Genomic DNA, 16,217 nt, shown 5'->3' with positions numbered 1-16,217 from the left:
TGGGGAAGAGTTCTCTGAGATAACTGGGCCTGAGGCAGCAGAACAGGAGAGGCGGGATGGAGGAGCTAGGGGTCAGGGTGAGGTCTGATAACAAACAACGTGAGGAGATGAAGGATAGGAGGTTATGCTGAGGCAGGGGAACTTGGGTGTTTCAGGCCTCTCTGCAGGAGCAGATCTGGTAAAGACAAGGACCAGGATGTGGCTGCAGAGGAGGCAGGTGAAGAAGCTGTGACCCAAGGCAGTGCTGTGAGAATAGTGCCCTTAGCCAGCACGCACGGCTCCCTGCTCAGCCACGGGCCAGGAAAGGCCCTGAGATCTGATCCCAGAGCATCCCCACAAAGCATGAGGAGTGTCTCAAAGGCACAGTGAAATGAGGCAACACACAGGAAAGTTTACAGCGAGGTACTCCCTAGGCATAATTCATTCAACAAACTTTATTAGCTGTGTGTAAGCACTGGAAATAGAACAGACGTGGTCCCTTCCCCTTAAGAAACTCAGTATCTTGTGCGGAGAGAGCGATCGATTGCAAGCCTTGCTACGCTCGTCTTATACCTTGGAACTGCTGCTTCAGGTCACCTGGGAGCTTGTTAGAGGTGTAGATGTTCGGGCCTCACCCCAGACTTTCTGAATCAAAAATTACATTTTGATGAGTCCCTCGGGTGATTCACAGGACATTTCAGAAGTACTGATTTAAAGTACTCGACTTGTGGGCCGCCAGGGTGCCTCAGTCAGTTAAGTGTCCAGCTCTTGATTTCGGCTCAGGTCATGATCCCAGGGTCATAGGATCAAGCCTGCTTAAGGTTCTCCCTCTCCCTCTCTCTCTTTCTGTCTCTCTCACTCGCTTGCTCTGCCCCTCTACCCCCCTCTACTATAAATAAATACAAGTACTCAACTCATAATACAAGAGCTTAATAAATGTGAGCTGCTATTATTATCTGCCCTCCAACACACTTTGTACAGACCTCATGTAATGTTTGCTATTTGTATTTCCATTATTTGTTCTCATCTGCCCTGTTAGACTTGGAGCTTAAAAGCTGAAAAAAAAAAAAAAAAGAAAAGAATAAATAAAGAAAGAAAGAATAAAGTACTCTGCACAGGCAGGGCTGGGGATCCTTGCCCAAGAGACACAGGGCTTCAACCATGGGTTGGTGTTAACTTCTATAGTTTCTGGGACTTGTTCACAAAAATGTGTGATTTCTTACAGAGAGAAACCTCTATTATTTTATTCAAAGAGTTTTTTTTTTTTTGAGAGAATTTTAAAGTTCAGTGAGTTTTAAAGCTAGGGAGGCTGCACATTTCCTGCAAATGCTCCCTTACAAGTCCTGACTTTGCATTCCATTATAGCAAAGAAAACTCCTGAGTAGTGCTACTGTAAATCTTGACATTTATAATATTTGTCTCCAGTTTTAAAAATACTTACAAAATCTGTCAAAGGAGAATGAGGTTTAGGCTTCATGCTAGAGGCATTGAAAGAATTGTGGAGGGTTCAGGTCCTGAAAAGTCTGGATTCTGGGAAGCTGAGTCCAGCCACTAGGGGGAGAATGGCTAGGAAGAGTCAGGACAGGGTGGTGGCCAGTGGGGAGCGTGAGTTCTCTGGACCACAGTTGATGGGGAGGCAGAGAACTGCATGGAGGTAAAGACCCTAGCAGCTAAACTTCCACTGAGCAGCACTTAGCAAATGCTGGGCACTAAGTCCTTTTCAATTGAATCAGTTGATTCATTTAGTCCTCGCGATGAACTTGTGGGGCAGGTACTACTATATCACCATTTTACAGCTGAGGAAACTGAGGCTAAGAGAGGCTTGGCTCCCACAGCTAGGAAGTGGCCTCACCATGACTGAATGCAAGCAGGTATCTCTGATCCTAGAGGCTGAGCACCAGAAAGTCACAGATTAGGGAGTGATGCAGGGTGGCAAGAGGGGGACCATATGGTGAGGATAAGATGTAGCCCCTGGACAGAGAGGACACTGGTGCCTCTGGGGGAGCAGTTTTAGTGTGCAGTGAGGGCAGATGCTGGTGGTGATGAGCTGAGGAATGAGCGATGGTGAGACAGAGTAGTAGATGCTGTGAAGTTTTATTCTGAAGGGACGGAGAGAGATGGGGCAGCAGGAGGAGTCAAAGAGTCAGAGAAGGATCTTTCCAGGCAGGGAAACGTGAGGATCTCTCTGCTGGAGGGGAGCTGAGAACGGGCCTGGTAGCTGGGTGGCCGGCCAGTGCAGTGGTGGCCGAGGGGGATGCACACGGGGAGGGGTCCCAGCATCAGGCATCACAGGCTCACCTGAGCAGAAGCTTCAGGGAAAGACTATCTGGGTGGACATAGTCCATCCAGCCGAGAAGGTGTGATGGATTGAGTCCACCCATTTGGTGGTAGGAAAGGACAATGGTTTCTGTGTCCCCTGTGAAATGGAAGGCAAAGTTAGCTCCTAAGGATTTAGAGAGGTGGAGTTAGAGACTGTGAGATGATTGCCTGGGGATGATTTGGGGGGGACTGGTAGCCTGAGGTTAAAGGGCAGGAGATTGGGAGAATCCAGAGTCTTTCTAGTCCAGAGTATAGAAAGGAAGGCCCCTGAGGCAGGGTGATGGGGCCAGGGGTGGAGGTTGTGATGGGCAAAGAAAGGTGCAGGGATGGCCAGAACAAGAAGGAGGTAGTGGGCCCACTCCCCCTGGAGAGGCCCTTTGAGTGTAGCCTAGCACTTAGTCTTATGCAAGGAACAGAGTCACACTCCACAAAGCAAATGTGTGTCAAAGGGGGCTGCTCAGCTGCAGAGGACAACTGAGTATCCTCCCTGGTGCTTCCACAATGTCTTAGGGCAACCAGGAGCTGGGGCCTGCTTTGGAAGTCTCCCTTGAGGTTTGCCTTGACTGTAAAGGAATCACTTCAGGTGAAATCACAGAACCCTCTTCCTCTCCTGCAGGCCACAGTCATCCCCAACCCCTTGGGAGAGGCCTGGCCCTCTGTAGAAAAATGATTCCACCCCAGGCATTTGCGTCAGCCCAGCCTAGGAAAAGCCTCCTCTGCAGACCGGGCTGATTGCAATCAGGAAGGGAAATGAGCTGAGGGGGCCCAGCTACAAGTGGCACAAAGGAGGTCCCGTTAGGGCTGAGGTAGAAGAGCCAGCCCAGGACTGCTGATTGCAGTCTGCAGGAAAGAGACCTTATGGCTTTCAGAGTGGGTCTCTGAGCCCTATCCGATGGATCTCTGTAGGCCTGTGGTCTGGATTTACTCAGAATAGGGCACAGTGTTCAAGGTCGTGGCCCATGGGGCTCATCCAGCATGGGCCCATCCACATCTGCTCCTTCCCATCACTCACCCCCACAGGCCTCATGGGATTTTCTGGGGTTCCCACCCCATCAGGGACCCAGGCCTCAGTCATCATGATGAACACCCTGCCACCCTCCCTATGGTATCCCGTGTCAGATTTAGTCTGCCCATGACCTCAGTCATGCTTCCGCTGGTAGTGGAACCACACCGCCTGGTTTTGTCAATACAGAAGGCAGTTCAGGGCTTGTAGCTGGCCAATCAGTGTTATCATGTTTCATATGCTCACCTGAGCAGAAAGCTTAAAAAAAAAAGGGGGGGGGTGGCTTCCTGTTCACCCAGCTGTGTATTCCTTCCCCAGAGCCTGCATAGCCTCATACTGTGCACCCTCAGCTTTCTATCCCATGCTGTGGATGTGGCCTTCTTGGAGTCCATCTGTGCCAAGTGGACTTCCTCCCCAATTTCAGTCCAATGGAGAAGACAGATGGAAAATCACAATTTAGAATAATAAGCCTGGAAAGGAGAAAGCCTAGAAATGGGTCATCCTCTCCCAGCCTGGACTATCAGGGAGGACTGAGGAAGGGAAGCTAAGACTTCTGAAGGATGGTCCAGACCAAACGTATTACAGAGGAAGTGCACCCAGTACAGTAGGGTTTGGAGATGTAGATATTCTGTTTGTCAATATCAAGTCTAGTAACCTCAGCTCTATTATCCAGTAACTGGGGTAGTCATGCCATTCTTTTATTTATTTATTTATTTATTTATTTATTTATTTATTTATTTATTTATTTATTTATTTTTAAATGTTTATTTCTTTTTGAGAGAGATAAAGACAGGGTGAGTGGGAGAGGAGCAGAGAGAGAGAGGGAGAGAGAGAATCCCAAGCAGGCTTGGTGCTGTCAGCACAGAGTCCAATAAGGGGCTCAATCTTACAAATCGTGAGATCATGACCTGAGCTGAAATCAAGAGTTGGATGCTTAACTGACTGAGCCACCCAGATGCCCCTAAAAACATATGTGTATTCAGTGCCTGTCACTCTATTGTTGCTCACCTGGAATGCAAAGATTTGGGACAGGTGTTTCCTATTGTGTTGATAGTATTTATCTCAGGTAAAACCACGAGCCAGGGGACAGGCGGACATACAGGGCCGTCAGCTTCATGCTCCTGATTCTCAAAGAAGCTGCCCCAAAACTGTGAGGTGACAATGTTGGGACTTACATGCTAGTAACACGGTGTTTCAGTCTCCTAAAACTGCTCTTCTAAGTGGTTGAGTCTTCCTGCAGATGGTTAGCCACGGAGATGATGTTGCTGGGCAAGATCGTGGCTACCTCTCAGGCAGAGAGGCCAGCAAATGTGGGTGGCAGAGAGTCAGGGCTGTTCAGGAGATGACAGGACCAGATCCTGCCTGGGGAGAGGCACAAACAGGCCCAGGTGAGCTCAGAGCCAGGTTGCCCACTCCATCCGGTGGGCAATAACTCTTATTTTCCTTGGTGAGGTGAGGTGAAACCCTTTGAGAATGTTTTTTCAAGTTTTACTGATTGTGGGTTCTAGAGAATGATGAATATGTTGATATGTTTGTCATGGAGCTTCCCTATCAGAAAAGGGTATCAGCCCATCTGGGGCTTCTCTGAACATCCCCCATCACCCTGTTTCCCGCCCTGCCCTACCCCCTCCATTGGGCCTATAAGAGAGCAAGCAGGCCGGGCCACTTCAGATTCCATAGGACCAGGAAGAACCACATTACCTTTCAGAAACTCAAAGATGTGGAGATCCTTCTGCCTTCAGCTTCTCCTCATCTTCCTTCCCTTCAGCTTCCCCAAGTCCCTGCGCTCAAGGACCCCTGGAGCCCTGGCTCAGGACTGCTGCAAATACTGGAACATCATCTCTGAAATCTACTATAATCTGAACACTACCTCTGTGAGTACCTGGAGACACGTTGGACATGGGCAGGGATGGTCTGGCAGTCTCAGGCCAGAGGCACTCACGGTTCTCTCTCTTTGCCCTTACAGACACCTGAAGAGAGTAACCTGCGGCTACAGCTGAAGGTGAGAGCTCAGACCCAAGGGCCCCCTGTCTCCCTGTCAGTGACTGCCATCATGTCACTGGCCACTGCCCTGGGCTTGGGTGCACTTGGGTCAGACACACCTGGATAGCCATACCTGAGCCTTAATCTTTTATCCATCAGCCTTCTTTGCCTCACGTGGGGGTTGTGTAGTAAATGTTCATTTCCAAGTATGGGAGGTCTACAATTTTATGGTAGAAAAGCTGGCCTCCTTCCCTTTGAATTCGTCTGGCATCTAGTTCACAAAGTTCCCCATTCCCTCAGGTTCCTTCCCCAGCCCATCTGGAGCCAAGAGGTGGGACAGACCCTGCCTTGGCTGGGCTTTGCCACAATGTGCTGTGACTACCTCAGGTGCCATGGGGAAGCTGGGTTCTTCCTGGTCTGGGAGCAGGACAGGGCAGAGATGCAGAGAGCTGGGGGAAGTGGTGGAGGATGCTGGGGAAGGCATCCCAGAAAGGAGGCAGGAGGGATGACACACAAGACCGTGAGGAGGAGAGCCCCTCCTTAGCATTCCCTCATGCGCTCTTTGTCCTACAGGACAAAACCCTTCTGAAGTCTAACCTGGCTGCCTTCCAGAACATCTCAGAGAAGTTCATCAATGTCTCTAATGCAGTGTCATCCATCAGGAAAAATCTGGACAACCTGGAGGTTTGTGAGGCTGGGGAGGGTCTCTCTGGCACTGGGTCTCCACAACCCCAAAGAAGCCCACTCCTGGTCAGAGTGTGTGGCCTTGTCTTGCCCTTTTCCCAGATAGCAACAGCATTTTTCACCCCCACACCCAAATTCTTACTCCTTTCCTGCCACCAAACCCTCCATGGCTGGGGGCAGAGCTACCACCTAGTACCTTCTTAGGTACAGGCACTGGCAGGGAAACACTGATGCCCCACAGCTCCTTGTGAGACTCCTATTGTGTTCCTGGATTTCCCCCAAAAAGCTGACTGCCTTCTCTTGTCTCTGGTCCACAGGAATTGATGCAAACCTTGACCATGCCCACGCCCACATACCAGGTAAGCTGCCCAGGCTGAGCATGGCTGGGATGCCCACTGCCCAGGCTGAGTACGGCACCTGTCACATCCCTTCTACCTCCTTCATACCTGACCCAAATTTCTGCTTTCCTTCAAAGAAAGAAGTGCATATCCAAGCAAAAGATTTTAACGAGTTCTCAGAGAAGCTGCTTGTCTTCCTGGAAGCCCTGGATCATTCCCTGAAGCAATTACTGAAGTGCCCAGAAACTTTCGAAGCCTTGTGTAGTAAACCTTAGTTGGGGCCTTTGTGCTGTCAGGGTTCAGATTTGTGCTCAGGTCCTGGGTCTCCAACCCTACTCCTTGATATTCCATTTAATGCTCCACTCTGTCACAGATCTCACTGACAATCTTATTTATATAGCAATTTATTTATTGTCCACTCTATTGTGGAGTTATTTATTTTAATAATGGAGCCCCTCTCAGAAGCCTCTGAACAGAGCCCAGAGGGGATATGAAGCCATTTTCATTTGTATCTCAGATTTCAAAAGGATTTCCTCTCCTCTGTGAAAAATAAAGCTTTATAAAGAACCACTTTGTGCCCAGTGTTGCATCTCTAGAGGGTTTCTCCGTCTGATTTGAGTCTGGGTTGCAGTTTCCTCACTCCATAGTTAATTTCCTTAATGCTTTGATTTTGATTCCTCTCGGGAATCTGTCTTTGTGTGCCTGTTATCCACTGCGTGGGCGCACCCAGATCGTCTCCTTTTCCCTGGCTCTGGTTCCACCACGCGCCCCATGACCTGCCCACATCTGCATCCCAGGACCTCTCTACTCTGTCCACTTCCCTTCGTTCCCATGTGTGCCCCAGGTCACGTGGCATTCGGACCCAGGCCTCGCTGCCAGAATTCCTGCCACAGCTCCCAGGCCAGGCATCTCCTACCCTGTTTCCCACACCTGTCAGAGTGACTGAACAGTGCGCCTCTCTGCCCACAACCCCCGCAGCTCTCCCTCCAGGGACTCACTTAGCCCGGCCCCCAGGACAAACGCAGCCTGATTTTCTTCCTAAGGAAACCCCCACTGGGGATCCAGAGGGATCCTTCCAGTACAAGGAATAAGAAGTCCTTGTTGGTTTGAGATCCTGGCCTCCCAAAGCCCCCCCCGCCCCTCCTTTTTAAGCCTTTGGTCCTCTCTCACCCCTCCTGTCCCTTTCTCCCTCCTGGGAGCTGCACCTGGATGAGGAAAGGAAAACCCACATGATATGAAATGGGCTCCCGTTTTTTATATTCTAAAACCCTCTTACCAGACTCAATAAAAAACCAACTCTAATGGCCAGACATGAAGCAAATGCAATGTTGTCTTCTTCGTAGTTAGCTGTCAGCGAGGGGACGTTTGCTTGTTTGAAACTATACCCTCATGACAAAATGTCAGTTTAACAGGACGCTGAGTAGGGTTTTACCTATTGTCCTAAGAAAGACAACTAGCATCCAAGCCTATGTCGCCCTGAGCCAAGAAGACAGAGTGCTCTGGAGCCCTCTGGGCTCCTATAGTGTGGCAGAGCAAGGATATATGGTTTTATGAGGCCTAAGTGAAAACCCAGAAGTTAGGAGGCTTAAACTCCCAAAGAAGAAGGCTACATGCCAAGCAGGGAATCCAGGCAGAGACTGCAAGATGACCACAGGGACTGGAGCAGGGGGCTCAGAAGAGATAGAATGAAGGAGTTTTCCTTTGATGGAGAGGTTCCTGTCTGTTCCTTCACAGCACCCCAAAGAATGCAGACACATACCCATGGGACCCTCCTGTCATAGCCTCATAGCCAGGCCAAGTACAGTCTGAAAAGCAACAACAGGTAAGAGCATGATAACAATACCTGTCATGTGTGAGACAGAGGTCTCTTTCCATCGTCCCCACCTCCAATAGTCCAAGGAGGAAAGGGTTCTGAAGGGGAGGGGGGAAGAAGAGAAAGATGGGGCCCTGCCTTCCCCACACCCTCCTCCAGCAACCACAGCAGCTCTCTGTGGCAGAACCGGGCAGCCGGGGGGCGGGGAACAAATGGGTGTCACATCTAAGCCGCACCCAACTTTCTTTTACACTGCAGGTGACTCAGGAGTTGGGAATCTGCCCAAGAAGTTGACCAGAGTCAGGAACGAATGGTAGGAAGGGACACAGGGGAAGGCAATGATTGAAAAAGGTAAAAGTAGCACTGTGTGTGTGCCAGACTCTCCTGGAAGTTACAGAGCACCCTGAGTCCTGCCGCTTGTGGCCCCTGGGAAACTCCCTCTGTGCCCTTCATCCAGCCAGTTGCTCCCATGCATCTTCCTCCCAGTTCGAAAGCCCTGACTAGCTTCTTCTGCAGAGCTGTCAGGTACAGAAGCAGGAGGAAGTTCCCTGAGACCAGAGGACAGCTTGCATCCATGTTCTCCTCTCTGCTTCTCTTTGACTCATGCCTAACCTCCTGTGGGCACTTTGGGAGCTTAAGCTCCTTAGCTCTGGGACTGTTAGCCTCTCTGTGTTGTGCCTGAATGGCGGCTCCTATAGCTCCTATAGCCTTGTATTTGGCTTCTTATATATCTTAGTTCAAATTTCCAGGAGTCTAAGTTAGCCTGCATGTTGAACACTAATGTTTCCCAAACATCTTCTTGTATATTGGGTCCCCTAGGTTTCCAAGAGACTTGTTCAGCTCTGAAGAACTTTTTCAGACTTAACTACTGAGTCACAGTCTTATCATTCCACTGAGCGTGTCTGGTGCTCCATGAGGCCAGGTGAGTTGAGGAGGCCCATGGCCTAGAATGCCACACTGCATTTCTGCCCAGATGTCTATACCAATGTGCTACAAGGTCACAGCATGTTAGAAGTGGAATTGGAGCCATGGGTGTCTCTGGTCTTAGTAGGTTGATCATACTGGCTTCTCTAATGATCATTTTCTTAACTGAAGTTGCCTTAGTTCCTGACTTTGAAACACCTAGTCTGTATTTGTACACCAGTGTTCCTACAGCTGTCTTCATCCATACAGGCCACTGTAACAAAATGTTGTAGGCTGGGTGGCTAATAAAGCACAGAAATATATTTCCCACAGTTCTGAAGGCTGGGCAGTCTAAGATCAAGATGATTACAGGTTCAGTGTCACCATAGAGGCTCTTTTCACTATAACCTCACTTGGAAGGAGAGGCAAGAGGGCTCTCTGGGGTCCCTTCTTATAAGGGCACTAATCCCATTCATGAGCTCTGCACCCTCATAACCATCACTACCCAACAGTCCCACCTCCTGATACCAACACACTGGGGGTCAGATTTCAACATACAAATTTTGGGGAGACCGAAACATTCAGTCCACAGGAGCAACATTACTTACAACAGCCAAAAAAAAACAAAAAACAAAAAACAAAAAAAACCCTCTGTCCATCAACAGCTGAATGGATAAAATACAATCTAGACATACAATGGAATGTTATTCTGCCTTAAAAAAAAAAAAGAAAGAAAGAAAGAAATTCAGGGGTGCCTGGGTGACTCAGTCAGTTAAGCATCTGGCTGTTAATTTCAGCTTGGGTCATGGTCTCATGGTTTGTGGGTTCAGGCCCCATGTTGGGCTCTGTGTTGACAGTGCGGAGCCTGCTTGGGGTCCTCTCTCTTCCTCTTTCTCTGTTCCTCCCCTGCTCATGCTCTCGCTCTCTCAAACAAACAGACTTGAAAAAAAGAAGGAAATTCTAATACATCCTACCATGTGGATGAAACTTGAAGACATTGTGCTAAGTGCAAAAAGCCAGAGATGAAAAGTAAATATTGCACTCCACTTATATGTATAAGTAACCAAGTTTATAGAAACAGAAAACATAAGGATAGTTGCCAGGTGCCACAGGTAGGGGAGAATGGGGAGTCATTGTTTAAAGGGTATAGAACTTTAGTTTGGTAAGATAAGAAAGTTCTGGAGACAGATGGTGGTGATGATTGCACAGCAATATGAATGCACTTAATGTTACTGAACTATATAGGTATAAATGGTTAAAATGATAAATTTTATGACATGTATATTTTACTACAATAAAAAAAAGTTTAGTCTGCAAGCACCTGGGTGGCTCAGTCAGTTAAGCGTCTAACTCTTGATTTTGGCTCAGGTCATGATCTCATGGTTTGTGAGATCAAGCTCCACTTTGGGCTCTTTGCTGACCCCACTGAGCCTGCTTGGGATTCTCTTTCTCCCTCTCTCCCTCTCCTCCTCTCCTGCTCGTGCTTTCTCTCTCTCTCTCTCTCAAAATAAATAAATTAATTAATTTTTTAAAAAGTTTAGTCTAGATGTTTTTTCGATAGAGCCTGAGAATCTTCCTGAGTCTCCCATTGCCCAGATGTGTCAGTGTAGCAAATGACAGGGCCCTCTGAATGCCATTCCCAGGATTCTCTCTACCCTAATCTCTTGGGGCCCTTGGTCCCTTTCCAGCCTGATGAATGCCTCTTCATTTCAAGACTCAGTTCCTGATCACTCTACTGTATAGTTCTCCTCACCTCCCCAAAGGGTAGTTCTTACCCTCCTCTATGGCCAGGCTATACCTATCATCCTCTCTTTGTTTATGACAGTGTGTGTGCCAGGTTCAGAGGTTTCCCTAAGGAGGCTATATCAGCTTCCTCCCTGTGCTCTGGGAGGCCTGGGTGGGGAATAGGGGACTGGTCTGGGAGTCCTGGAGGAATAAATATTCTGGACTCAGACACGAGGCAATCAGGGTAGCAAGCAGGTGGAAGCACCACATGAAGACGGCTCTGGTGGCTGGCGACCTCTTGCTCACAGCAGGATCTGGCCCAGCCCCAGGTTTCCTTTGCAAATTCGTACTCTTTATATTTGACATTTGGGAATGTTAGCTAAGAAAATTTAGATCTCCCACAGAGTACCCTCAGGACGAGAGGAAGAGAGGCTGGTGGAAAAGGCCATGATTCTGCCATCTTGCCAAACTCTCTTCACTCTAAAATTTTTTCTAGCTCTTTTTGGTTTTCCAGTATTTGAAGTACAAGAAATTTCATTTTTATTGTATTTTTTACATTTAAAAATGGAATATAGAGCACACATACAGAAAAGTGTATAAAATGTGCATGCATAGTTTAACACATAATTATAAAGCAAACACCCATATCACCAGTGCTCAGCAAATGAAGGAACATTGCCCAAACTCCAGAATTCTCCCCACATTTGTTGTCTGATCATGGCTTCCTCCCCCTTGGGGGTAACCGATTGGCCTGGCTTATGATGATCAATTTATTGGTTTTATTTAAGCTTTGTCCCTTCGTATGCATTCCTAAACAATATCATTTAGCTTTGCCTGCTTTTAAGTGTTAAGCGAATGGAGTTGAGTTCTTCCCAGTTTTTATTGCAAACAAATCTGCCAGGAATATTAATTATCTTGGTGCACACGTTCATATATTTATTATGTAGAGTAGATGAACCCCCATCACTCCCAACCCCAAGATGTCCATGTCCTAAAATCTTGAACCTGTGAATTTGTCACCTTAACTTTTGCCAAGATGATTAAATGAAGGATTTTGAGATGGGAAGTTTATTTATCCTGAATTAATCACAAGGGTTATAACAAGAATTCAGGAGGGTAAGATTCAGAGAAGGAGATGGAACCATGGAGCAGAGATCAGAGAAAGAGAGAGTGATTTGAAAAGGAAGGCTTCACTGACGGCCTTGACGACGGGGAAAGAAGCCCTGGGCAAGGAATGAATACAAGAGGCCTCTGGAAGCCAGAAAAGGCAAAGAAACATTCTTTCAGAAAAAAGACAGCCCTACCTTTTAAGACCTCGCACCTCTAGAACTGTAAAATAATAAGGCTGTGTAATTTTAAGCCAAGGTTTGTAGTGACATGTGTATATACTCACAGTTAGGAGTGGAATTGCTGAGTCTCGGAATATATTCAGCTTCACTAGATAATGATAAATCAATGATTTCACAATGGCATACAATTTACATTCCCACCAGCAGTATTGGAGAATTCCTGCTACTCTACATCCTTGCCAACATGTGATATTGTGTGAAAGTGTGACATTGTGTGAAATTGTCAGACTTGTATTTTTTATTTTGAGAAAGGGAGAGTGAGAGACAGCGTGAGGCAGGGAGGAGCAGAAAAATGGAGAGAGAGAGAATCCCAGGCAGGCTCTGTGGTGTCAGCGCAGAGTGCAATGTGGGGCTTGAACTCATGAATTGTGAGATCATGACCTGGGCCAAAATCAAGAGTTAGATACTTAACTGACTGAGCCACCCAGGTGCCTCATGAAATTGTCAGACTTTTAAAATTTATACCAATCTGACAGACATAAATGATATCTTATTTAAATTCTCTTTGTCCTGATTACTAATGAGAGTGAGAGACTTTTCATGTTTATTGACCTTTTGGTTTCCTTATATTATGAAGTGCCTATTCAACCTTTTGCCCATTTTTTTTTTTTCTGGGATTGACTGCAATTTTCTTATTTGCGGGATTTTTAAAAATTTTCTGGATACTAATGCTCTGTGGATTATACATATTGCAAATATCTTCTCTCACTCTGTTTCTTGTCACTCCATGGTATCTTTTGAGGAAACAAAGTTCTTCATTTTAATATACACATCTTCCTCAGCCTATGATGGAGCTATATCCCGATAAACACATAAGAAGTTGAAAATGCATTATATACACCTAACCCGCTGAACATGGTAGGGTAGCCAAGCCTACCTTAAACATGCCCCATCACTTATGGTAGCCTACGGTTAGGCAAAATCATCTGACACAAAGCCTATGTTATAACAAAGTGCTGAATATCTCATGTCATTTATTGAATACTGTACTGTAAGAGAAAAACACAATGGCAATATGTATATTGATTGTTCACCCTTGTGATGGGGCAGCTGAATGGGAGCTGCCCCTCCCCAGCATCAAAAGAGAGTATCCTACTGCACATAGCTATCCTGGGAAAAGATAAAAACTCAAAATTCGTAGTATGGCTTCTGCTGAATGTGTATCACTTTCCCACCATTACAAAATGAAATCCTAGGTCAAACTATTGCAAATTGGGACCATATGCAGTCACATCTTTTCTTTATAGATAGTACTTTTTGTGTCGTCTTCAGAATTTCCCTTCTTCCCTACCTCATGGTGAGATTTTCTTGTATACTATCTAAGAACTTTATAGTTTTGCTTTCCACGTTGATGTCCTTAATTGACCTGGGATTGCATGAAGTAGGCTCTGATTTAATTGTTTCCATATTCATATTCATTTGTCCCAGTACCATTTTTTGAGAAGACTGTTCTTTCCCTATTGATTTACATCACTGTCTCTATCATATTTCCAGGATTCACACACACACACACACACACACACACACACACACGGGCGTGGGTCTCTTTCTGGGCACTCTGTGCTATCCATAGGTCTATTTGTCTCCCATTGAACCAATACCACACTGTCTTCACTATTATAACTTCATAATATATCTTGGTATCTGGTAGAGCAAGTTCTCCCCCTTCTCCCGTTCCTTAAGAGTGTCTTGGTTATTCTTTATCCACATCACTTTTAAATTGGCTTGTTGATTTTGCCCCCATCCCCACCACACAACCAAAAATGCTGGGACTTTGGGATTATATTGATTCTATAAATCAACTTAAGTAAAATGGCATCCTTAAAATATCAAGACTTACAATCCATGAATATAGTATATCTATTTTCTATCTCTTCAGTGTCTCTCAGTAAAGTTAAAAAATTTCTCAGTAGAAAGTGTACACATCTTTTGTTAAATTCAGTCCTAGGAACTTGGTATTTTGGTGTACTATTAAAAATAATATCTTCTGGGGTCACTTGGGTGAGTGGCTCAGTCAGTTGAGCATCTGACTTTGGATCAGGTATGATCTCATGGTTCATGAGTTCAAGCCCCACATCGGGCTGACTGCTATCAGTGCAGAGCCCACTTCAGATCCTCTATCTCCCCCCTGACCCCGCCCTTACCCCACTTGCACTCTCTCTCAAAAAAAATAAAATGAAAACACTTATAAAAATAAAAAATAGCATATTTTTTAAAATTTATATTAATAAATGTCTTTTTCTTGTGTAGAGAAATATAATTGATTTGTATAGATTGATTTTGTACCTAGCAAATTTGTAAGCTCTCATATCAGTATTAAAGCTTAATTTATAGGTCTTTTTGGATTTTATATATAAATGTAAGTTTGACATCTGTGAATAGAGACATTTCGTTGCTACTTTTGTATTTTTATGTATATTTTTTCTTCTTTACTATGTAGGGTAGGACATTTTGTACAATATTGAATAGAAGTAGTGATAGGCATCATTGTCTTGTTACAGATCTCAAAGGGAAAGATTACATCGTTTTACCATTTGAGTATGTTGTTTCCTCTCAGTATACAGCAGATATCTTTATCAAATTAAGGAAGTTCCCTTGTATTCCTGGGTTTGCTGAGAACTTTTATCATGAATAGAAATGGATTTTATCAAATTTTTTTTCACGTATTTTGAGATGATCATACATATTTTCTTTTTATTAGCGTTTATTTATTTTTGGGAGAGAAAGAGAGAGGGGAGAGAGAGAGAATCCCTAGCAGGTTCTGTGCTGTCAGCGAGGAGCCCCATGTGGGGCTTGAACTCAAGAACCATAAGATCATAACCTGAACTGAAATCAAAAGTTGGAGGCTTAACTTACTGAGCCACCCAGGCGTTCATGCATTTCCATTTTTAATCATTTTTGTGGTGAATCATATTAATTTATTTTCTAATGTTACAATAAAATAATTCATATTCCAGATAAACCCAACATGGTCATCATATATTATCACCATTTTTATATATTGCTAGTTTGTGTATTCTGATTCCTTTTTTTAAAAAGAATTTTTGCATCTATGTTTAACAGTGATATTTAAGAAAATACATGTTCTGCTTTGCCTGAGGTAACTCCATGTTATATTTGTCTTCCTGGCAACATTAATAGTACTGCCTTTCACTCTCAAAAGTGCCCTGTTTTGGATAATAAAGGATAAAATCAATCTAGTGAGACTGACTGTGATGCTGTCTTCTTATACTGTCTGTCTAGTTTTGGTAGCTTAGCAGTGTTTCCTCATTTTATATTTTCTGTAAGAGCTTGTATAGGATTGGAACTATGTCTTCCTTGAATAGTAGAATTCACTGTTGAAGGCATTTGGGGTTGGAGTTTTCTTGCTGAATCTATTACTTTGTGGGTTATAGGATTATTCTTGTTTTCTCTTTCTCCTTTTTAAAAAATTTTTTTTAAAGTTTTATTTATTTCTGAGAGAGAGAGAGACAGCATGAGCAGAGGACGGTCAGAGAGAGAGGGAGACTCAGAATCTGAAGCAGGCTCCAGGCTCTGAGCCAGCTGTCAGCACAGAGCCCCACTCGGGGCTCGAACCCATGAACCGTGAGATCATGACGTGAGCCCAAGTTGATGCTTAACCGGCTGAGTCCCCCAGGCGCCCCTCTCTTTTTCCTTGAGTCAACTTTGAGGTAATAATTGTTTACTCATTTGTCAACTTTTTCTAAATTTTGTTAACATACGGCTTCTCAAAATACACTCTTTTTAATGTTTGTGGCATTGCTAGTGATGGCCCTAATACTGGTTATTAACTCTTCGCTCTACTTTATTATTTCACTCGAAGTTTGTGAATTGTTTTAGTCTTCTTAAAAAACCAACTTTGATCATATGTTTGCACGTATAGGAGGATTAGGAGGAACTTGACGGAGGAACAAGGGGGAGAAGAAGGGCGGAAATGGTGGGGGAAAGGGAGAGAGGCAAACCATGAGAGACTCTTGAATGCTGACAAAAACTGAGGACTGATGGATGTGGGGGGGAGGGGGGATGGGCATGGAGGAGGACACTTGTGGGGATGAGCACTGGGTGTTATGTGGAAACTAATTTGACAATAAACTATTTGTAAAAAAAAAAAATTTAAGAAA

The 16,217-nt window shown here is 45.2% G+C and overlaps 1 protein-coding gene across 1 annotated transcript; it reads left to right on the top strand.

Annotated features, from left to right (window-relative positions):
- Nucleotides 1–1,733: 1,733 nt before the first annotated feature.
- LOC144235316 (uncharacterized) lies at nucleotides 1,734–6,581 on the top strand. Its single transcript, XM_077768870.1, has 8 exons — nucleotides 1,734–1,850; nucleotides 4,542–4,689; nucleotides 4,810–4,862; nucleotides 5,044–5,175; nucleotides 5,268–5,303; nucleotides 5,858–5,968; nucleotides 6,286–6,327; nucleotides 6,444–6,581. The coding sequence occupies exons 1-8, from the start codon at nucleotides 1,734–1,736 to the stop codon at nucleotides 6,579–6,581; spliced, it is 777 nt and encodes a 258-aa protein (XP_077624996.1).
- Nucleotides 6,582–16,217: the final 9,636 nt, after the last annotated feature.

Source organism: Crocuta crocuta, unplaced genomic scaffold (genome assembly GCF_008692635.1).
Source record: "Crocuta crocuta isolate KB4526 unplaced genomic scaffold, BGI_CrCroc_1.0 scaffold64, whole genome shotgun sequence".
Lineage (NCBI taxonomy): Eukaryota > Metazoa > Chordata > Mammalia > Carnivora > Hyaenidae > Crocuta > Crocuta crocuta.
The sequence above is the reverse complement of the archived record's forward strand: the minus strand, read 5'-3'. Positions and strand labels throughout refer to the sequence as shown.